Genomic DNA, 23327 nt, shown 5'->3' with positions numbered 1-23327 from the left:
GTAGATATCTGTCAGTGTCAGAGGACTGTGAGGATCCAGGTCCACTGGCAGCCACATGAAGCTCCCAGTAAATGATTACTCACAGGCTCCTGGGAGATGATGTGACCTTCCTCTCCTTAGAGACACATCTGTCACCCATGTGGCCACAGCATATCACTCACCTGGTATGACACCTCAACTTAATACATTATGCTTATTTTCTGCGATGCGCAGTCAGGTCTAAACAGGGTATAAATATGTGTGTACACCTTTGATACTAACATTTTATGTTAGTATCAAACTTTCCACAACAGATATTTTAGCTTATCAGGAAAATCACATGTGTAACTAATAACATTAACAGTGGCTCTGTTCTGTTTAGGTCTCCCAGTTAACCATGCCAGTGACACAGCACGCCTGAGCCCTCAAGCTAAGACATTAAATGAAAAATGCTGAAAAGTGCTAATTGCACTTGTGCTTTTTTCTGCTGTATTCTTCTATTACATATGTATTTAAAATACAGTGGTTTAGGCATACTTAATAGACATTAATCACCATGTGGGTTCTTTTTTAAATTTCAGTGATTTGCACTTATTAAAGCATCATTAAATACGTTCCCGTTAGCTAAAACTATAATTCTCTCAGATTATAAAAACATTTTGATGTGTAATTGGCAAATCTAATGTTACTGTAATACACACATATCAGGCATAACAATATGACCACCTTCCTAATATTATATAGGTCTCCCTTGTGCCTCCAAAACAGCTGTGACTCATCAGAGAATGGACATGGGCCTTCTGAGGGTGTCCTGTGGTGTCTGGCAACAGAATGTTGTTAGTGGGGGCCTTTGGGTCCTATGGGTTGAGGGGAGGGGCCTCTGTGGATCATCCCACAGATACTTGATCAGTTTGGGATCTAGTGAATTTGGAGGCCAGGTCAACACCTTGTGCTGTTCTTCATGTTTTTTGAGTTGTTCCTAAACCGTATTTGTGTGTGTGTCTGTGTCAGGCTGCATCCTGCTGGGGATGGCTGCTGCCATCAAGGAGTGTCATTACTATGGGGTGCTGGTGCCTGGTCTGGTCTAGGTGGGTGCTACATGTCTAAGTAACATTGCATTGTCACAGGATGGTCAATGTTATTCACTTTTCCTGTCAGTGCTTTCATTATTGTAATGTGGTTTTGTTCTTGTCACATATGTTCTTACACATCAGTTACATCAACTTCAGTTAAAATAACACAATCATTTCAGTGATCACATCCTCAGTGTGTAACTTGCACTGAAGGATTTGTGTTGATCTTAATAAAAAAAGTGTAGTAGCATGGATCTTCTGTTTTATCTTTCATTCCCTGGACATTATTATTGTTATTATTATTTCACTCTTAAGACTTGTTAAATAGCCAAACAAAGGTTAAAAAAAATAAAAATAAATGCCTTCTCGTAAGTTTGACCCACAAAGTGTACCTCTGGGGTTAGCCGAGCACACTGCCGATTAACTCGATGACACAGGAATCAGTGACTTTTGACCTTCCTTTCTGTTTAGAATGCAGTTCCCTTATGGCCGTCAGCGGGGCGGATGGGTGTGAATAATAGCATCAGCTATGAGAGGCTTGTTAGAGCTCATCAGTCCTGACCAAATGGTTTATCTACAACACAGCCACCATGTCCTGTGTGTGTTTTTGTGGGAAAAATACTGTATGGCGTGAATGCAGCTCACACAATTTCAGTTGCCCCTGAGTTGCTTGGAGATGAAGTAAGGTGTTCAGTCAGAAGAAATTAGCCGAGCAATTTTCAAGGAACATGATACCATCGAGGTGAAAATGAGGCTGACTCAGATACAATTTACATTCAATGACTTCAGTGTAGTATCTACACAGAAAAACTTCTTATTCATGGACAGTATTATTTGCCAGTGGTTCCTGAGCTAGGTAAAATTTTCGTATTGACTGTGCACTTAAGTATTTGATTTATGGCAGGATGTTTAATGCACAGTGTATTATAGAGTTCAGGGTAAATGTAAAAACCTTTCATCTTGGTGTGGTAAGGTGGAGTGGTTAAACGTTCGACGTAATGAGGAGATGAAAGCTGAAACATCTGTCAAATGATTCAACCTACAGTATATTTAACATAGAGCACTCGTCTGTTGTGCTGCTCGCTAAATGATTTCCTGACCCATGATTAATACTGCACTAAAGTCGAGGACCTTACATTCCCAGCAACAACAGCCAGTTCTCTGAAAACCACTTCTGCAGCACCCTATAATTATCAAAACATAACATGCACCCCTCAATTTGGCCTTTCCATCCATGTGCTGCGAACCAATTAAGGATGCTGGAGATGTCATCTGGATGGGTCTGCCATATTTCCCCCATCAGTCAGTGCTCAAAGATCCAGCTCAGTTATAAATGGCTTCAAGCTAAGATCGATCCAGAGGCTGCAGGTTAAAATTTATGGTCAGTTGCCAGTTACAGGAGATGGATGGTTACTAATGTGAGAGCCCAGCAAAGGCTGCACTGAATCGTTTTGTAGATTCAATAAATACAACTTAAAGGGAAATAGTACACAACTGTAACACTTTCTTTTCTGGGTCAAATTTCCTGAATTCATACGTTTTTATGAGTGTGTGTGCAATGATAATTTTTCGATACGGTAGCAGATTTGCTTGGGGAAAATAAGTCTTTTGTAACGTTCTTTCATTGTTCTTACTTGTTGACATCATTAGCATTCAGTCACAGCTGCAGTAATTGTGTGCTTGTAGCAACGTGTGGCCCACGCTTTTATTGGGAGCTTCTTCAAGGAAATCATGAATAATCAATGCAAACACACAAAAATATCACAAGATCAAGAGCACTGAAATGAAACAGTGCAACAGTGTAATATAGTCAGAATGAAGGAAGAGGACAGAGATTAGTAGAAACTGCAGACCGTGGCTTTTGCTGCCACTGGCTAAGGTGCCGAGATTTGAGACAACGCCAGAGGGTTTTTAAGCTGGACAGACAGCAGTGACAGATGGGGTTTATGCAAAGAAATCTGCGAAACAAGCAGAAAGAAAGCAAGAGAGCAAGCACGGGCACTCACATCCAAAGTGGGTTGCCATGCTTACATGCCAAAGACAGATCTCAAAATAAAGCTTTCTAACTTTGTTTTTGGATATGCTATGACCTGGATGACTGAGAGTCTTCGCAGACACACAAACGACAGATCAGTGACTTTCTGAGTCTTGTCATCAGTGTGAGGTTGCCAGAAAAGTATATTTAGGGAGCTTTAGAGTTGCTCCCAGACAATTGTCAGACACAGCTGAGCTAGCTGTATTTTCCGGTGGCTTCATGCTAAGCAATGCTAACTGGTTGTTAGCAGTGATATAGTATTGAAAAAACAGAGTATTATATTTAAGTAACACTACGTCAAGAATATGTTCATATCACTATTGACATTGAATAAGTGCATGTCTAAAATTGACTAATGGACGGAATAAATTGTGGCCACTGTGTACTCTTATATAAAGGATGTGCCTGGTCTGTTATCTACTGCCCTGAATAAATATTAATAAAGAACATAAATGTTATATTCATTTTAAAATATAACCAACTGATGAGTTCACAGAGACGAATCTGAGTAGAAAAAGCACCCACTGAGTGCCAAAACAACCCCACAGTTTGCTTTGACAGAGAAATGTCAGGGACTGCTATTACATCCGTGAAGCACAGCACTGAGGAATGGCGTTATTATGCTCTTATGATTATTTGTATGGACGTGTAGGAGGATTATTCTTTTCAGGTATTCGGTTATACAAAGGGACGGTCAAACCTGCAATTTGTTTTGTTGAGTTCTGTGATTTCAGTGAACAAGTGTTTGTGGGCCAAATTACTGGAGTTCAGTCAAGTCAGAGCAAAAACCTCTGTGAAATTCATTTTAGTTTCAATTATCTGTGGTGCTGTTAACCAGTGTTCACGCTACCATGTGGGCACAGTACTTTTAAAACATCTAACTCTGATGCAGTTTGTTTTTCTTCAAAGACACAATGAATTTAAATTTTGTTAACTTGCATTAGGTTCTGACGCACCACAGTGCCGTGGTCAGGCCTGAAGCTGCTCTGGTTTCAGAGCAGAAGAGGCGATGAGCAGATTGCATATGTAGATGAAGAGTGGAAGCGTCAAGTGCTGGATTGCGATTGCACACATCCATGCACGCACACAAACACACCAAGGACCGGACCAACTACCCATGCTGTGTCACATTTTGTGCCAGTGCAATAAGGTTTCCTCTGCAAAGACACATTGCACTGAAAGAGGAAGGCAGTCTGTTTAATATTATAAAAACCACACTGGGAGCTGGCGGGTTTATGCAGTAGCATCTGGCGTCACCACAGATGCCTGCCAGGGTGCACATTAGATCAGAATAATTGGCCAGGGCTGCAGTGTGAGATGGACAAATGAGAACCTCCTCCTGGGTGACCTGATGGCCGAGGGGGAGAATGAACAACACTGCTCAGTGTCTGATAAGGAGCTTGTGGAATAGAAAAAAAAAAAAAACTTCGATGGGTTTTAAGGGAGCGCTGCTTATTCCTAGGTTTTCAGGTAGCCCTTTTGATATTAAAAAGAAACTCAACATCTTAATCACACAGTGAGAAATATGGCAAGTGATGTTTTCTAAATCCTTCTCTCTGGCACTCTATCTTTCTCTGTCTAACGCATAATTTAACTGGTTTACTCAGTTTGCAGAAAACTAAGTTTTATTGCCAAGTTGCAACTTGAAAAAACACTGCTTCTGTAATGAAGACTTCCAGTTTGTTCCAGTCACCGACTGATGGACTCAAGCTTTGTGCATTTGTTTATATGACATTTTTCATAATCAGAGCGATGTGGTTAGGTGTTAGCATGAAGGTTGTCATTTTGCCCTGGCAGAGGGACCGCTGTGCAAATATATAATATAGTGTCCCATTGCTACATGAAAGCTGGTTCAACAAAGCTTGAATTGGCACTTACCTTTTTATACATTACAACAAAACCAAACATAAGATCACTGAGTAAATAAAATGTAGGTATGAGTCACTAATATAAAGTATCAAATGGTAAAAAAAGTATTATAACAACTAGACGTATGTAGTAGTAGTAGAAACAGTAACAGTAACATTTTTGCATAAGCTTTCTTCCCAATTGATTGCTGTACTGCTGGGTGATATCAAACATAATTCTTGTCATTGATCCTTTAAAGGTGTAGAGAGGGCCTTTACTGTGCATGTTCTGCATGTGTTAGGCCCCTCTGCCCTGCTGACCTTGCTTGGTTGTCGCAACTGTCTGCACCTAAGAAAATGTGGATCAAAGGGCTAAGTACAGAGGCCTCCAGATTTCCCCTCTCTTTTGTTCCAGGAGTACACCTTGCTCTCATGACTGATTATTCATTGTATTAAGACCCTTATATTAAGTTGCAGCCCATTAATCAGTCTTGCACTATTTACTTGTGTTTGTTGTGATTTCTCTGAAAATCACATGCAGATTGCATTTAGAGAAATGCTTTGAAGAGCAAAGCACTTACTACATACATTATTAAATTTCATGCTTTGTGTTAAACAATCTGAATAATAAACAAGGCAGCCGGGTTAAATACAGAGTATACATGGCCATAAGTGGTGCCTTACATATTAAGCAAATATACTGCACTGGATATTTGGATATGCAACCCTTTGGAAACTGATTTGCCATTGTTTGCTAGTGTTTCTTGTGTTTGTTCCCAGTCCCAAGTACTGCACGTTCAGTTAGAAATGGAAGAATTTATTTTTGATGTTCAGGACTAAGAAAATACAGAAACAGTTGTTGCAAAAGTACAGATAAATAACTATGGCCTACAGAACGTGAAAAACATCCATGACAAAATTGCAATGTAGCAATCACTAACAATCAAAATGCTGGCTAATACTACTGTACAGCGACAAAAGTAGCAAAAAAGGCATCTTGGACCTAAATTCCCTTTCATTAAACAATAAATATTTATTATGAACAATCTCAAATGTTGCAAAAAAATAAAATAAAATGCTCAATGCTAGACATTCCTGAAGCAAGCAGATTGGATATTGCTGAGATGGATCAAATGAAGACTTCAAACGAGCAAGGGCCAGCTGATTCTTCACGTGCAACTTTTATCTTATCCTTGAGAATCTTTGGTAGGAAAGGCGCAATAGTACTGAGAAAAAAAAATGTAAATGAAATATTTACACATAATGCAGTCTCATTAGTGATGCATTTCAACTATACCATGTCTGTGTAAAACAAGAGGGGAGCAAAGGGAAACTACTCATAAAAAGCACCTTTCTTTGCTTGATGGTAATAATAGAGGAGCCGAGGGAGAGAGGCAGCTGGAGCCAGCTCACTTGTAGACATAAAAAAAGAACTTGAACAAAGAAGCTCCCATTTTCCGTGACACTATCAGCCCACACTGACTTAACTTTAAAAAAAAAAAAAAAAAAAAAAAAAAAAGAACAGGCAAACATCCCTCAATGTTTTGTTTTTTTTCTCTTTGAGGAGCTGAAGAAAATAGTCTTCAGAGCGCATAAGCAAGAGTCCAGAGCTGCTCCAGTGAATTTCTGTCTCTCTAAAACGCACTCAGAGCACGTGATTGGTATTCCACAGCAGTCAAATCCACTCAGAAGATTTATTAGATTCCAGTCTGTTCTGCTTCATCCAATTAGTGAAAGGACAACAGGATAAAGGGAGAATCTTGTTAACTCCCAATGGAAGTGGATGAGATACAGAACAGCGGCGGAGGTTCATTTCTATGAGCTTCCATTGGCAGCTATTACACATGTCTGGGGTCAGTCCGAGTCATCTTTACACACACAGGCACACTCTTCATGGTGCTCCAAGGGAACATCAGTCATGGACTTCTGCAGGCCTCGTCCACCACTTCGATGTTTCAACAGTAGAACCTGTTGGAAAAAGCAAAAAAAATTCAACATATTATTTAGACTCTGTCAGACTAGAAATAACGTTTCCCTTTTTGAAAACCACTTACGACTTCTTCTTGAAGAATATAACATTTTTAAACAGGTTTCTCAAAATAAATAAGATACTACATATTTGTAAGTGTATTCTTTCAGTTACCTCATGGTATTTCTTCGTGACCCTGGCAGGAACACACTGGCAGTCGTAGCAGCGGTGAGAGCAGCATGCGCAGTTTCCACCACAGCGCTTCACCAGGAGGCAGCTGGGCCAAAAAATGGCATCTGTCCTTTTGAGCTCCTCACGCAAGGATACAGAGAAGTTGCGCGGAGTGCAGCTGTACAGCTGAACGTCTTCCCTTAGCTGATTCAGATCTGCTCCTCCTTAAATACACACAAAAAAAATGATCGAAACCAGTTCGTGTCAGTTGGCAATAAAAGCTGAAACAAGGACAACTGGATGACTGAGAACCTTCACGGACACATTTGTTTAACATTTTGCATTTATAAACCTTATTTATGTGCCACACACATTACCCGATGTTCCATTTTAAATGATCACACTACTTTCCTAACTTGTGCATTTAATGTAATTGCAATAAACTAATTGTAACTGGCCTACCTCTGGTCTTCTTATTGTGGATGAATGATTTTCCGAGCACATGCCATGTGGGTTTGTACAACTCCTCTATATCCAGCTGCCATCGCTCCGGCTCCAGGTACTTCATGACCTCCTCCACAGTGCTCAGCCCTTCCACGGCCTCCGACAGCTCCTCAATACCTTGGAGGGATGGAGGGAGAGCTGCAGGGACTGCAGGCTCTGATACACTCTGCAGGAAAACCAACAAAGTAGATGGAACAGAAGGGTTATTTATGTAGATGTTGCAGCAGTCCTGCATTTGTAAGACCTTCGATGGACATGCACACTGAAAAAGTCTTTAACAAGCATAATTCTTCTATAGTAGACACACAACAGTCTCAACAATATTAATTATGCCATAGAGACATTAAAGTTGCTGTCTACATTATAAAAAACTTCAAGATACTTAAAACAGCCCAAAAAAAAAAAAAAGAAAGAAGAAAGAAGCACCTTTACCAGCAGTGATAAGATTATAAAAAGTTGAGTAGTGGTACATTTTATGTCATGGTAAAATACAGAATTGGGTTAAGGCTCATTAAATGCAACCGTGGTTTGGACTTAAACAGAGACCATGACTGCTCGGGGCAGCTAGGCCCAATTTAAGATAATATGTGGATGAACAGTGACCAGAGCCCCTTAGGATCACAGACACATATTTTACATATAGGCAGTCTCACTCATGTGGATACAGAGAATACTGTTCTGCAAGCTGCATTAACATCTTGAGGAAATAGTGGTCACTGGTCAGCCAAGATGTCTGCAGCGGTCAACATAAGATTTTGGATGCATCCTTGCCTCACGTGCATTCATTATGTTAAGTTTAAAATTTAATTTGATCTGTTAAAAACTATTGAAACAATTCAGGATAGAAGTAAAGGAGGAAAGCTAACTGAAAATATATAGGTTTAAGCTTATTTTACACTGTGTCACTATATAAATCGCAACATGAAAATAAAAAAATCACTTAAATTACATATAAAATAAACTTACAAAGCACCACACATTTTCAGATCATCAGCTATTTTATAACGTAGACCATTATAAACCAGTAGTATAATTTATTTATAACATTGGTTAATACTTATAATTCCTCATATTAGCTTGGACTCCACTTAAGAGCTCCAGCAGGTACATATGATGCTTAATATATTCAAAAAACGGCTGTATGCTCTGAAGGTGTGAATCAAAAATGAATGAATGACACCATTTTTTGAGGTTGTCAAATGTGATCACATCTCTGTCGCCTCCTCTGCCCACTCTGCATACCAACATTTGTCCCTGTAGCTTTTGGCTGACGACAGTGTTATTTGTTTCAGGCTCTCAGCTCTCCGGGCTACAGCGAGCAGTCACCGAGAAGATTGATACCTGGGGTGTTGGTCTTCCCACGAGAGAAGAGGCTAATCTGTTAAACCTTTCAGTCTTGTGACGCTGCGTTTGTCCAACATGTCAGCTCGCTGGTCTCTCTAATCTTATGTGACTGACAGGTAGAAGGCAACACTGTGACACTTGTGCTTGAGCAGTGAAAACATCGGCTGCTGGCAGCTGGGTCTTTAAGCTTTTGGAGAGGCAGAAATGGAAAAACAATTAAATAAATTGTAATTCCCAGAATTTGTATCTTTCCTTTGATGACTTACAGAGAGAGAATTACAAAGGAATTCAGCGAGAAACAGCGCTTGGAAGAGAAAGACGCCACGGCGCTAACATTGCAAGGATTTGTGGGTTGTGTCCTATTAACCACTTTCTACTCATGCTCAAAATGTAAGAATTCTTGGCAGTGTAAAAGCTCATCAAGTGGCTAATCTAATTTTCCTATTTTCCACAAGAATAGACATGTCAAACACTGAGTAGTGCCCCGAAGACACCATGAAAATACTGCATGTGTGGTGCAGAAATAGAGTGTACTACCGTTGAAAGGAACAGTGATTAAGATGGATACAGCCCTTTCAGCTGGAGTAGACACAAAGGTAAGACAATTAAACAGTAAAAGAGGTCTGCAAGTGTGTACTGACATTTTCACACTGAATAAAGGGTATTCCATAGGAAACAGTGATGAGATTTATATGTGCATGTGTTTAAAATCCAAGTCCCTTTGGCACAACTTTAAAATAAATGCCAGTGGTTTGACATGGCTGCACCACAGGCTACAAAAATACAGCTGATGCACAGCTGTGTTCATGCCACAGATTACTAATGAGGTTGCTTTTATAACCGCTGAGCGTATCTTTGGTTTATTTGGCACCAACGGAGATAAACAGTCACAAATGTGAGAGGAATATTTATGGGAAACGGAGCGGCCATACAGCACCATACAGAACTTGAAGTAAAAGCGAAAAGGTGCCGTATTTCCAGACAACAGAGGAAAGCTGTGATTCTTATTAGTTGAGCCTTGGCAGTGGCCAACAGCGTGGACTGGAAGCCATTAACAGCTTGTGAATGTCGATGGTGCAACACTCCCCCAATTAGCAGCACTCTGCAAGCTCAGCTTCAGATGGGGAAGCCAAGCAATCCTTCAGAGACACATCAGGACGGTGTGAATAAAGCTATAAGTAGCAGATGAGAGCTCCCATGTCAGAAATTCTTGAACAAAATATTTAAATGGACCACCCTCACTTCTAACAGGCACAGATTCGCAGCACTGTCAAACATGACAGATGATATAGGAACAAGAATTAAGAAATACAGCAAAAAAATATCCCAAATAATTCACAAAACATCCAAATTGGGCTCAGCGGAGCTTCTTTAATGATTTATTGTAAATTTAGATGAAATAAAATCTCAGAAACACTTCATTAGTTGCCATTTTTGTGTTATTAAAACAGAACATACTAACAGAAAACGTGAGAACTGAGCGAGTGGAATGACGTTTCAACAAAGGCTTGGAGCAGATTCAAAAACAGGATGCTGATGTGACTTAACAAGTCCAGATGACAGATGTACCGTGACCCACTGAGCCACCAGGTTAGTCCACATGTATTTTCTTTGTGCCTAGGTGTCTGACGGTACGAAGCCAAAAGCAGAAGCATGTGCAGAACTGCTTGTTTGCTTTTGCTAAAAGCTGACGCTGACAACGCAGTTTTCACCGTGAAAAAAAAAAAATGTCTTGCATCAAATTGCCCCCCAGTCCCAGTGCATAAATAAACTCCACAATGGGACAGCAGTGTCGTAATGGATGAATGGAGGCTAAATTTGTGCTGTTCCAAATATGGCTTTTTGTATGTAAGCATGCAACGACACAACATGAAATTTAAAATCTATTTTTGATTTAAATTGTCTGGTTTTATTACCATACAATACAATATGTCGATGATAAAATTTCTCTGTTGCTTTAGACTGATGCAGTAAAATTTGTAAACTATGACCAGAAATGTATGAAAGCTCAAAGTAGCTAACACTGCATTCTGTACTATTTATGAAGAAAGCCTTAGAAGAAAGTCCCAAGAGGAGATTCTGAGCATAAATACTAACACTGGTGAGTCCCCACTCATCTGGAATATCTACAATTGGAAATATTACTATCGAGGCACATAATAAATGCAGACAGTATCACAGAATGACAAGATTGCGGTGCGCTGCTGTGGTAAATGAGTGTTCTGATTTGCCTTTAAAAACGTTGAACGTGATTTTATTCAGACAGTGCAATAACGTGTAACTCTCCAAAACCTCCCAAAGAGCACGAGCCCATTTTCAAGATGCGATTTCCTCCTTTCCAGCTCTCTTTGTTCTCGTAAAGCGCAGCCACATGATCTTATTTCTGGTAAGTGAAATGACAGGTTCAGCTAACTATGTTGAGATGACAATTCTGAAATAGCATCTTGGGAGAGCACTGGAAAACAATATCATCTCTTTCACATGGAGCTGCAAACCACTTCCTTGCACAAGAGGACTTTGAGTAAGCAGCAAGGTTTGTTGTGCGTGAAAAAAGTATTATTTTCCCCCCACTATACGCTGCACTCTGCAATTGAGGCTGGTGTAAAAACAGACCTCAGTTTCATCATGCCAACGCTAAGACTCCTGCATGGCTTTGCAGCTTATTGCTAGGATTTTAATTATCACGTCAGTGGTCCCATAAGCTTCTATTCAAGTCTCTCTATTGACGTTCAAACAGTAGATTTAATTTGTTTAGTGTATCCAGATTAAAATGAGAGAGTTACTGCTCCAGTGTGTAAAACTCTCTTCAATCCATTAAAATAAACAAAGCTGCTAGAGTAATCTTTACTGCAGTGCAGTGTAATTCAGAATTGAGACCTCACGGAGACAATGATGTATGTTTTGTTTGCTCTTTTAACCCACAGCTCCCACCACTCAACACCCTTCATGCTCCATTCAACAGGCTCCTTCTCTTCTGTGTTTTAACAACCTCTTTGCCTCGGCCCTTTCGCTTTTTCTAAAATCTCTTCCTGTGAATTACAGACTGGGTCTTATTTTTTTCCCCCCTTCCATTGCGTGGAAGTGGTGGGGAGGAATTATTGCTTGTTTAAATATAAACTAAAGTGCTGGCCCCTGCATGGCATGAGGTTCCAGTAGCTGCTGGTTGACCGCAGAGGAAACAGAGTGCTGCTGTTCTAGCGTGCTCCTCCTCTGTCAGAGGAAGGTTCAAAGGGAAGAGAGAACCAACGTGCAGAGGCCAAAGCTTCCTTCCCCCCCACCTCATGGTTTCCGCACCTTCTAGAGTTGGAATATGAAAGAAAACCTTGGTCTCTTGTTTCATCAAACAGTTTGTGGAAAGCCATTTGAACACCACAGAAAAATAGTTCCATTCTGCTGTGAATGGATGAAGTTTGGGTTTAACATGCCACCACTTTCATGTGGGGTTTATGAAATGTCACATTTCTTAAGCTATCACACGTAACATAGAATTGTATATTATAATGGTCCCGTGAAGGTCATGTATCTCCAAAACTTCAACTTTTAATAAAGTAAGAAGAATAGACTTGAATTCAGAGTTGTTAACAATCAAGTTTTTAACATTTTAAAAGTAGTGGCACTTATTCCACATTTCATCAGGTCAGTTCTAACCCAAGAACCTTGGCAGGTTACCAAGCATCAGTACTTACTGGCCAAATACTGACACTGACACTGTCATAGGTTGCTTTACTCATTCTGTGAATTACTTTCCTTCATTTTTAAAAATCTATTAATTAGATGAATGAAGTCGGGCAACATTTACTACTGAGACAACTTGGACAGCTGTCTGAAAGAGAAAGTGAGGAACTAAAAAGGTATTGCTTTGGCATTTCTTTGGGACTTGGGAGTGCATACTCTTCATTAATGTTTGCAGTTTCAGTATCTAATTTTGTCATTTTGTTTCACAAACAATAGTCATACTATACTCAGCCTTCGTATTCAAAAACAATAAAACAAACCATTCCTTGTAATAGTGTCTAATTGTATCAATCCATGTCCGTTGGACGAAGCATGACATGCTTACGGCCCTAACATCGTCGCTGCTGCAGTCTACTGATGGCAAACACCATAACAACATTTAGTGGCTCTACCACACGGAGATGCTACACAAAAATATTGATTCTAGTCTTTTAACCTATCTGTATTATGAGAACTACAGCCCTGATACTCAGCATGACACACAGTGTGGTTTTCAGAAAGTCAGTGGATTCCTTTTCACATCATGCTCCTATTGGTGGTGTTGTTTTGGGTTTTGAGGGTGATGAAAGAATGCAATAATAAACCCCACGAAGAATGAAAGAGCCAAAAAAAGAAAAAGAAAAAAGAACTGCTTTTGAAGCACAGCAAATAGTGAATACAAAGCACTATCAGTAACCTCAGTTGCCTGCTTGGGCTTCAAGCCATTAGGGATAAATGACAAGTGGAGCTGTTTACTTAAAGCAAGTGAACAGAATGAAAACATGACAGGTTAAAACATGGCTGTTGTCTCTTTAGTTTATCTCTGGGCTTTTGTCAGTGAGGGAGCAGAGAATAAGAGATTCTGTTTGTGTGTGTGGTCTAGAGATCAGGAAAGTGTAAAGTAAGAAAGTGAAAGAGCATGCAGAATGCAAAGAGGGTGATCAACACAAAGACGGCTAGATGTACAGGGACGCTGAAGTCATCTGTTCAGAAATCTGATTTCATGTTAGTTATGCAGGCGTATTTTGGAAATTCCAGAGGCCAAACACAACCTCATTGGTTCAGTTAAAATTCTCCTGGATATGATTCATCAACTTCTAATGAATCATATGTTCTTCTGGTAAACTAATATGCATCTAGCCAAAATGATTCTTGACCTCTGAGTCACAGGCCATGGTACATATTCCAAACAGATCTGGTGTTGCACTCATTCATTCACATCTTTGTAAGCAGGAATAAAAAAGTGATCTTCATTGCGCAGGGCGAGCCAGTTAGCTAGCTGCATTACTGAAAACTAGGGACAGGAAGTTGGCTGTAAAAGTGGCGACTGGCACGCATGACCATGATGTAGCTATACAAGTTACAGTTATACAAGTTGCATCACTTTCGGAAAAACAGATGTGCATATAATGTGGGGTTTTCTTTGCGCTTGAACATGACTGAGTCAGTTTTATTTTATCTGATCGCCCACATGTCATTTGGCATTTAAAGATCTGTCAATTCAATTCAATTCAATTTTATTTATATAGCGTCAATAACAATACAAATCGTCTCAAGACGCTTTACAAAAACCCGGCCTGAAACCCCCAGAGCAAACCTGAAAGCGACGGTGGCAAGGAAAAACTCCCTTTTAACAGGAAGAAACCTTGAGCAGAACCCAGCTCATATGGAGGGACCCATCTGCCTAAGGCCAGCCGGGTACAGACATACCACTAAATATATTTCCATGAATATATGCTGTTTTCAGGTTCCCTACAACAGTGGTGGAGAAGGTTTGCATTATCCGCTAAGTCTCAACAGCCATTGATCGAAACTTAGCCTGGATGAGATAAATTAAACTATCCTTTACCTCCACTCATTGATACTCACAGTATGGTGTCATACACATGATCACACTGACACAGACACCCAAGCTCCAAGTGTTTGTTGAGTCCCAGCTCCTTCTGAATTTCAGCTTGTTCGTGTACTCTAAACTACTGTATACTGGAAAAAAAAATGTCTGCCAAAAAGTTTAAAAGGTGAATGGAAACGGAGATTTGGTCGGGATGGAACTAGTGATTAAAGTCTCTGTTACAGGCGAAGACAAGTGAGAGAGAAGAACAACAGGAAAGAGCCGAAAGAAAGACGGGTTGTGTGTTTTAGGCAGGAATATATTTCAGTAGTAAGTATAGAGTAAAACAACATGGGGGTTTTAGTAAAGTGGGGCATTGTGAAAACACATAAAAAAGATACTACTTTTGTTCTGTGTATGATGTAATCATGCAGACAGAAAAGCACACAGACACCACAGAAAGCACTAAATTCCTACTTTCATTTCAGGGGCTTGGATGTATCCCCTAGGGTCAGAGGACCACTTGGTGAATGTGAAGCCACTTATTTTCTCTATTTCAGTCTCATGCAACACCATCAGTGACACTGCAGCACCTCATCTGTCAAACCCATCTGACAGAGCTATAGCTACACTGCAGGTTCAGAGGCCATATGCCTTTAAAGAGTACAGTGATATAGAGCATATACGTTTCATTATTTCAAATTGAAGCATGGAATCAACACTATCTTAAATTCTCCATTGTAACTGTACTCGCCACAGTCACTGCAGAGATTGTGTAAAACTATATGTGTTTCCCCGGTTTGTATGTATCTTCACAAATAAATGAGCCTAGACTTGCCAGACGTTCCGAAGTGCTTAAACATAATTTTAGGATGTTTAAAACCTTGTGTCTGGGTAAGCACAAATAGATGACTGCAAATTAAGATGCCGCGTTATGTAACTGCAAATTATTTTAATTGTGCTCACAATGAGAGGCATTGTTTCCTGTTTCCATGGGATCTCCATGGTAGGAGATTGAAGCAGAATAGTGCCATGACAGCTAAATGTTTAGCTACTTGTAATGCATATTTGTCAACTCCTGACTGTCAATGCTGTACGTACCACAGGCAGAAGGGAGTAGTGGATGCAGAATCCCGGCTCAGATGGGAAATATTCATCCGAGATGAAGCGAATGCTGATCTGGCTGCCTTTGGAAATGTGACTAGCTGGCACCGGTTGCGACCCGCACCAGCGACCCAGGAGCGTCTTCTCAGTCGGATCTTCTATTTCCACAAAGTCGTACCTGGTAGAGTCAGACAGAGAAAGTCCAGGAAGAGGTTAAATTGTCCTCTCAGCTTTCACTTGTTAATAACAGCACTGAAAATCCACAGAATTGTCTCAGTAGAGCTCCGTTAGGGTAAATTTGATTATTGCTTGCACCCATTTATTGCCTTCCCTGGTGCTCTCTCATCGGCACAGCCCAAGCCCTTCTAAAGGTGAGATTGTTATTATCAATAAAGTACTCGCAGGGCGATAAAGCTTTCGTCTCATTTAACAAAAGAAACTTTAACAGCAGATTAGAGTTCTTAGCTGTGAGACGTGCCCTTATTATTCACTGCCTTTACTGAGTAAAATGAATAAACTGGAGATTCCCAAGTGGGTTGACAGTGCAGACCAAGCAGCTCTTCTTACTGTTATGCAATTAATGGCCACTAATGCAGCCTTTTGGCAGGCCTATTACACTGACGCTACATGTTGTCATTGAAATATCATTTTTAATTAAACCTTGAGCACATTGTGTTGTAATTTGACTGTGTATGATAGCAAGGCCTTTTTACTTGCACCCTTCTTGACTAAATCTATAATAGCATTTTGTAAAACAATTCAGCTGAATACTTTTATTTTTTATCTTCAGATTGCATTTCCATCTTCCATTTACAAGAATTACACATGACACGTGACTAGAGTTCAAATGTTTTTCATCTGGATCTAATTATAAAAAGAACAGAAAAGAAAACTGCAGGAACTGTTGGTGGGTGAAAACCAAATGTGAAAAAAAATAAAATAAATCCTGCATTTTTCAAATACTAATAATACTGAATAAACATATTTTGAGTGCTATAACATGCATTTCAGTTTCAGACAGAAATATGAGTAAAAGCACCATTTTTCTTGTTGTCTTGCCTAAATTTGCCACTCTATAATCACAAGACAGTCTCTCGCCACTGGCCAAACTGGCATTGCCAGTAAACATTATGAAGTGCAGAAGCATGTGGCCACACTCCAGACTCCTCTGGCATGCCAATGCTAACATTGACCCACCTCAGCACTTAAGGCATGCAGTTCAGGAGTTCAGCCTTTATTATTTATACCTGTGTTTAACCAGTCACTGCGCTGCATTCAATAAAGCCTTGTTTCACAGTCTGGGATGAATCACTTTGCCATTTGCGTCAACACGCACCCCAACCTCTCATTCAGTGCTGCCAATTCGGATATTTGGATTTCAAGGACATTGTTTACTTTTTGCAAAGGCCTGACAGATTCAGTTCGGGCTGGTTTGAATAAAACAACAAGACGGACATGAGCAAGGTTAAAAATGGACTTTCTGCGACGTTAAATAAACTGAAAGGGTGGGTGATGTCAATACATTTATTGACCCTGCTGCGTTTGGTTTTATACTTACACAGGAAGTTTGTTATCTCCACAAAAATACTTATTTGGAAAGATGGAAATGAAACCATGTGTCGAGAGCCACATATTGACAGTTTAAGTGTGCAATTGTTGGACAACTACATGAACTGTGAAGCATTCACTTATTTAAATCAAAACCATACTAGCATGAAATGGTTTTCAAAAAGGATAAAATATCCGTTTAGCTCCTTTCTGCTGATCTCGATAGAGGTCAGTGAAGAGAGAAGCTTTCCTCTCTAAAAGTCATCTCTCAGACTGCTCCAGAGCTTTGACAGATGGCTCATCAATAATGCAGGATCCCCTGATCATTACACATCGCCTTGTGTTCAGAATCACCATGTTGAACAGCAGTTTCTCAGATTTACAAATGCACTGACATACATACCAAACTGTATGAACAGTTAGAGTGAACAGGGGGAGAACCACAAAGGAATACTGTGTTACCAGTACACAGCCAGGAAACCAGGTTTAACATCCACCAAGCTTTCTCCTACATAGTTTTCTCCTTGTAGATTATTAATAGATACAATATCAGCATGGAGATGACGCAGATTAGCAACACAAACATAGCTTTTTTTAGTCCTCTCTTTTCAGACAGAGAGGGTAAATGCCTTCCTGAGAACAGTTCTGTCTGGGATCCGTCAAGCACGACTCTGCTGCCATGCCAACCAGCAGCAAGACCAATCCCTCTCCAATATGCCTCTCCTCCAGTGGATTTGGTAAGAATGCTTTTCATCGCGCCACAGACAAACAGAATCGCAGATGAGCATCTCAACTATACAGCCTCCCTCTCATCTCAGCAAAGACTTCTCGCTCCGGGCTTGCTACCAGAGCCGAAGCACATCTCCCACTGTTGTTTGTTTTATCCCCAGCAATCGCTGTGAATCACTGGACACAACATCACAGCCCCGGTTTATTTGCATCACATTGTGCAGTGAAGAGCAGGGTATCGATAGCTTTTGTGTATGGATGTTTTTTTGTTGATTTAACATCAGTGGAGTGAAGGTCCAGGGGGAAGTATTGTAAATAAATTTTTAAACACACATGAAAGATAAAGTAGCAGATTAGGCCAGAGGCTTATGTACGTGTATGTGGGACAGAGAGAGAGGGAGAGTGCATGTGTTTGAGAGAGACAAAAATGAGAGAGAAAAGACAAGCAGACGGGCTTGTGAATGTACTTTTCTGCTTGTGATTGCATGCTGCATTTGTCTGTTGGCCAACCCCGAAAGGATTGTGTGGATTTGATCAAAACCTGCAGGGCTTTGGTCAGAGGTTGGGGAAGATTGACGGAGGGAGGCGGCGAAAAATGCAATAGCCGGAGCGGCAGATGAGTCGATGACTCGCATGACCCTGGAAAAGGATGTTGTTATTGTCTCTTGCCCCTCTCTTTGAGGTCGCTGACTAGTGCAGTCTTGTAAAGGCAGGACGGCACAAAAGTTGTCAGTCTGCGCCCTGCCCCGCTGTGCAGCTTTCCCTCACAGGGTTTTGTCAGGAACGCTAACCTCATTCGTCAACAGGCAGCCGGCCCACGGCAGGTGTGCTGGGTGGCTCAAATTACCTGTGCTCGAGCTGTGATTTGTGGCTTATGTTGAACAGAAGCATGACTACAGGATGGCAGCACATTACAGCACTTTAAACAACTGAATCTACCAAGATTAAGATCCAAGCCAGAATCAAAAACACTTCATCAACACGAAGGTTCATTTGCAGGGACTGTCACTGGAACGGAGGCATACTCATCCATAGCCACATATTCCTCTTTAACAACCTGATATGCTCATTTAATATCTCAAAATGTGCACATGGTGCTGCCATGTCAAACTGCTGTGCCTTGTCAGCTCAGCAGAGAAGTGTCATTCTCCTTGTCATCCATTAGAGGGCTCTCCAGGAATGGATAGTGAGGTTACCCTCCCCCAGCTCTTCTCCACCTCCTCCTGATTGGGCTCCACCATGCTAACCAGTCAGCTGTGATTTAATGACAGCAAGGTACTGAGCATAATGCACAGAGGGTAAATCGATGGCCAGGGTCCGGGATCCCCGTTTAAACTGAATGGCAACGGAGGAAAACCCAGGCAGTAATTGAAAGTGGGATCCTCAGTAAAGGAGGATGTACTGTAGGCTGTGTGCGTGTTTTCATTTGTGCTTATGTGTTGCCATTCAGAGGGTGTGGCACGTGTCACACCCTCTGAAAATATCTATATATATCATGAAATATACCGGTTTAAGCCACCTCATTACGGTGTCTTGGGTAAAACAAATCACTCTGGTGCTGGGTTTTTCAATATTCACCAGCTGCCATGGCAGACCAAAGGCAATTTCACAAATGGCCACACCCTGTCTCTAAATCTTTAAAGACGGACTACAACACAGGCAGGACACGTCTTTACCTCAGGCCAGCATGCCAAGTGGGAAATCCTCCCATCTGATGAGAACTGGTCATGCAAGCAAAGGAAAACTGCACTAGCGCTTCTGACTGAAGATTAACATTTTTATTAAGTGTAAAATGTTTTCTTTAAGGGTGATAAACACAACCTTTTCTCATGTTCTCCATTTCTAGTCACATCTTTGCCTGCTATACAATAGATTTTTCATATGCACGGTCTTACTTGCATATTCCATCTTCGGGGTCCTCCAGACCAAATCTCTCATCAAAGGTGAGCTGGATCCTCATGTTGCTGGTCGCCACTAGTCTCCAGACTAACATGGTATTCCTGGGATAGGTGTGTGGGAAGTCTGGGCTGTGGATCATTCCCTCTTCAGACACTGTGATGACTTTCTCCTGATGGGAATCTTGCACTCCTAAAAATGAAAAACAGAATGATTTGTGTCATGTGTAGCCTGTTTGAGTAACTGTTTGGTGAAATCAGACAAACAGTCTTAAACAGGCTTGCTCTGGAGAAGCCATTTAAGTTTGCAAAGAGGTATTATGTATTGTGAAATACTGTCCAGGTTTCCAATATAAAAGGTGAAAGTCGGAAGACCAGATTGGCACTCCCTTATTTTTTGTATTCACCACAGTTAACACTGTTAATTTGATGTTATTATTACTTAATTAGACACCTTAATGTTTCATTAGGTGATGACTTTAATCTTTTTTAGCATCACACTGTATAAACATACAACTAACATCCATGCAACATACACTGTTACAAGAAAATATACTTACACATACAAAAATCTTAACGACTACATGTGGTTATTGTCATCGTTTACATTTTTATTCATTGCATGTCAGAAATCACAAAAATTGCGAAAACTGCAAAAAAAAAAAAAAAATATATGAAACAGCTTGAACTGATTTAGCGGATCAAACAAAAAAAATGTTTGCACATTATGTTTAACTGTGTGTTCTTATCGCGATGCCATGAATACTTTGCAGGAAACGCGTTCCCGTGGGTATTTCCAACCCCCCCCTCTCATGGTCCCATTAATGCACACTGGGACCAGTAGCTGCAGGGTTTTAATCACAATGACAAAGCTTGTCACTCAGGTCCTCCAGGGCTCCATCAGACACTGTCACCTTCAATTGAAAAATTGCCAGGATGCTTCCACCTGAGCCTCGCGATCATTGCAACGACAACACCCCGAAGCCGTGCTGATTCCAAGAACATTTTTAATTCATGCGGTCAAAACAACGTGCCGATGTAAGTCCACGGAAAAGAAACATTTATACAGATTTACTGTTATAAGCCTTCAAGATCATTGCATTATAGCTTACTGAAACTAGAATAACACAAACATAACTTTTTGGCTAGTCTTCATTATGACTTCGGCTACTTGTTTCCGTGTACTATTTGTCTTGTTAGCGTGCAACCAAGCATCAGGTTCTGATCAGAGATGTGAAAATGATTTAAAGGTCTCTAACTTAAATTTTAAATTACTTTCATTTGTACACTAACTGATTGTTCCGTTGAAGCGTGTCTTGTATTACGCACATACACAGTGTTTAAAACCGCTTTTGAGATGGTGGAATGCACTTTTGGTGAGGTTAGATTAGGTGTTTTCCCCTGGCCTGCAGAGTTAAGCTTGGCTTAACCTGTCATGAAGCTATGCGCTGAACGTAGATCTGAAATCGATACCGTTTGTGTTAGATGGAATTTCACAAAATGTTGCATTTAAGAGAGCAACATCTAACTGTTTATTAAAAGCTCTAAAATAACTCCAAATATTCATATGAGTAGTTGTAATCTCACACAAAGCACTTGTCAACGCTGCAATAGTTAGTTTCACACATTGTCAGCCATACAATATACTAATATAAACATTGGCTCAATATATTGTTATTAGTAGCATCATGCTGTGTTGAATTTTTTATTTTTTATTTTTTCTCAGAGATTGCACTGATAAATTTATCCTGTCTCTGGCCTGTGCTCAAAGAGTTTAAGCTGTATTTATTTCTGTACCTCTGATGAACATTCTGCATTCATTAACCCATCCAACACACCCGGCCGTCCGAGTAACCAGCAGGGGTTTAATGTGCTCAGGAGAAGGAGGGTGCTGCTGGAAGTTTGTGCATTAGCGCATTAAACGGATGAGTAACCATTTCCCTCAGTGCAATATGGACACATTTATATTCGAAACACATTCTGAGCTTGATCACTCTTTATTTTGCCATAAATTTGATTTAAGGACGTGATTCATACACAGCGGCCTGATTCATTCTGCGGTTGTTTGCTTGCATTAGGAACAGAATTACAGGCTGGTGAAGTTTGTGCCATGCGCTCAGCCTGTTTAATGTCAAATAACAGCTCCACAGCAACCCTGACTTTCTCAGGATGGTTCCAAGGACAACAAATCTGTCTGGAGGAACAGTCACTAAGAAGAAGTGAGTGGAACCAACTTCAGCTGGGTCTCTTTTTAACAGGCAGTTAAGTTTTATACTCAAAAGTTTCAGTAATCTTTTCAGACAGATGCCGACAAAGGTGGGCTGAAATGTAAACTGTGGCTGGGAGATTTGAGCAGAAGGTTTGCTAGTTAATTCAGTTAAAAACTTCCATAAAACTGAGGCTATAAAGTAACAAAAAATTACATGAACCCCTCAAACAGTTGTTAACAATCTGGAAATCAGCTATAAAGACCAAAACATTTTTTGTAAGAGGGTAAATATGTTTATCTCTGTAAAGTTTTGTGTAATTTTTTTACATGATCAGGAGTGACTCGCTATTGGAGCAAGCCTCCAGTGGTCATATGAGGTAGGCTACTTTCTGGCGGACAGTGTTTGATGCAAGTTAAAGTTGCTTAGCTATGACTAGGAAATCAGTGTTCAGTATAGATGTTTAGCAAAGGATGCACATTAAATTTAGAATTTCATAATTGTTCATATTTGCTTCCTGAATTCAGTTCTCATAAGTACTGACTGCCTTTGTGTTTTCGTTGTTGATAGAAGTGTCTAAGCCTTCTCTATCTAATTTCCATCAAGATGTAACTTGACATTCGGAAATTTTCCTCTGGCATTTGCACTGATGCAATCTCTCAGATAGAGTACACAGAATGAAGCTGGAAAAAAAAATATGACTCAGAAGAAAACAAAACAAAAAGAAAAAAAAACTATTACTTCACATTGCACATGTCACTTTGAAGTTTTCATTTGGGTTAGATGGTGAGCCAAGTGGGAACAAACTGAATACCGGTGTGCCAGGTGCAAAGGAAAACAAAGCCCAGGCATGATTTCTCAATGAACAGGCTCTTTCATAAACATGTGAAGAGTTTGGCTTCAAGTGCAACCTGTGTCACTGAGTGAGGATAACCACCTCTGTGCAAACCAAACTCTTTGCAATATCATGTATGCACTCTTTGCAGGCAGACAATAGATAATTTATTAAGTGCTGGTTTAAAAAAAATATAAAAACATCTCGGCTCAACAAAATCTAATAAAATGTCCATTGTGCAGTCAGTATACATTTGATGTCTTTGCAGAAACTACAGCAAATTGGCCTTTTGCCCTTTTTAAAACGTGGCACATGTACAGTAATGGCAACACACTAGCTTTGATTGACTGTCTTTATATCCATTTGCTGGCTCAGGAGGAAACAAGCCGATAGCTTTCATGCTATTAAAGCTTGGCCCTCCATCACAATGGCAGGTTTTTTAATTACATTCCCATTACTGTGGGCTCTAACATGCAGGATCATAAAGTACTCCATGAATAATGCTTTTTTTAAAATATATGATGTGCAGATGCACATGTGAT

At 40.3% G+C, this 23327-nt stretch overlaps 1 protein-coding gene across 1 annotated transcript in view; it reads right to left on the bottom strand.

Moving 5' to 3' along the window:
* Window positions 1–6501: 6501 nt before the first annotated feature.
* Window positions 6502–23327, bottom strand: part of pdgfc (platelet derived growth factor c) — a 39844-nt gene continuing 23018 nt past the window's right edge. The window contains exons 2-6 of the mRNA XM_084549485.1: window positions 19744–19936; window positions 15569–15749; window positions 7537–7744; window positions 7078–7298; window positions 6502–6902 (exon numbers count right to left, since the gene is read on the bottom strand). Coding sequence (XP_084405611.1) covers window positions 6789–6902; window positions 7078–7298; window positions 7537–7744; window positions 15569–15749; window positions 19744–19936 — 917 coding nt within the window. The 3' untranslated portion in view covers window positions 6502–6788. The remainder of the gene's footprint in view (window positions 6903–7077; window positions 7299–7536; window positions 7745–15568; window positions 15750–19743; window positions 19937–23327) is intronic.

This window comes from Chelon labrosus (assembly GCF_963514085.1).
Source record: "Chelon labrosus genome assembly, chromosome: 8".
Classification (NCBI taxonomy): domain Eukaryota; kingdom Metazoa; phylum Chordata; class Actinopteri; order Mugiliformes; family Mugilidae; genus Chelon; species Chelon labrosus.
Note: the sequence above shows the minus strand (reverse complement) of the source record. Positions and strands in the feature narration are given on the sequence as shown.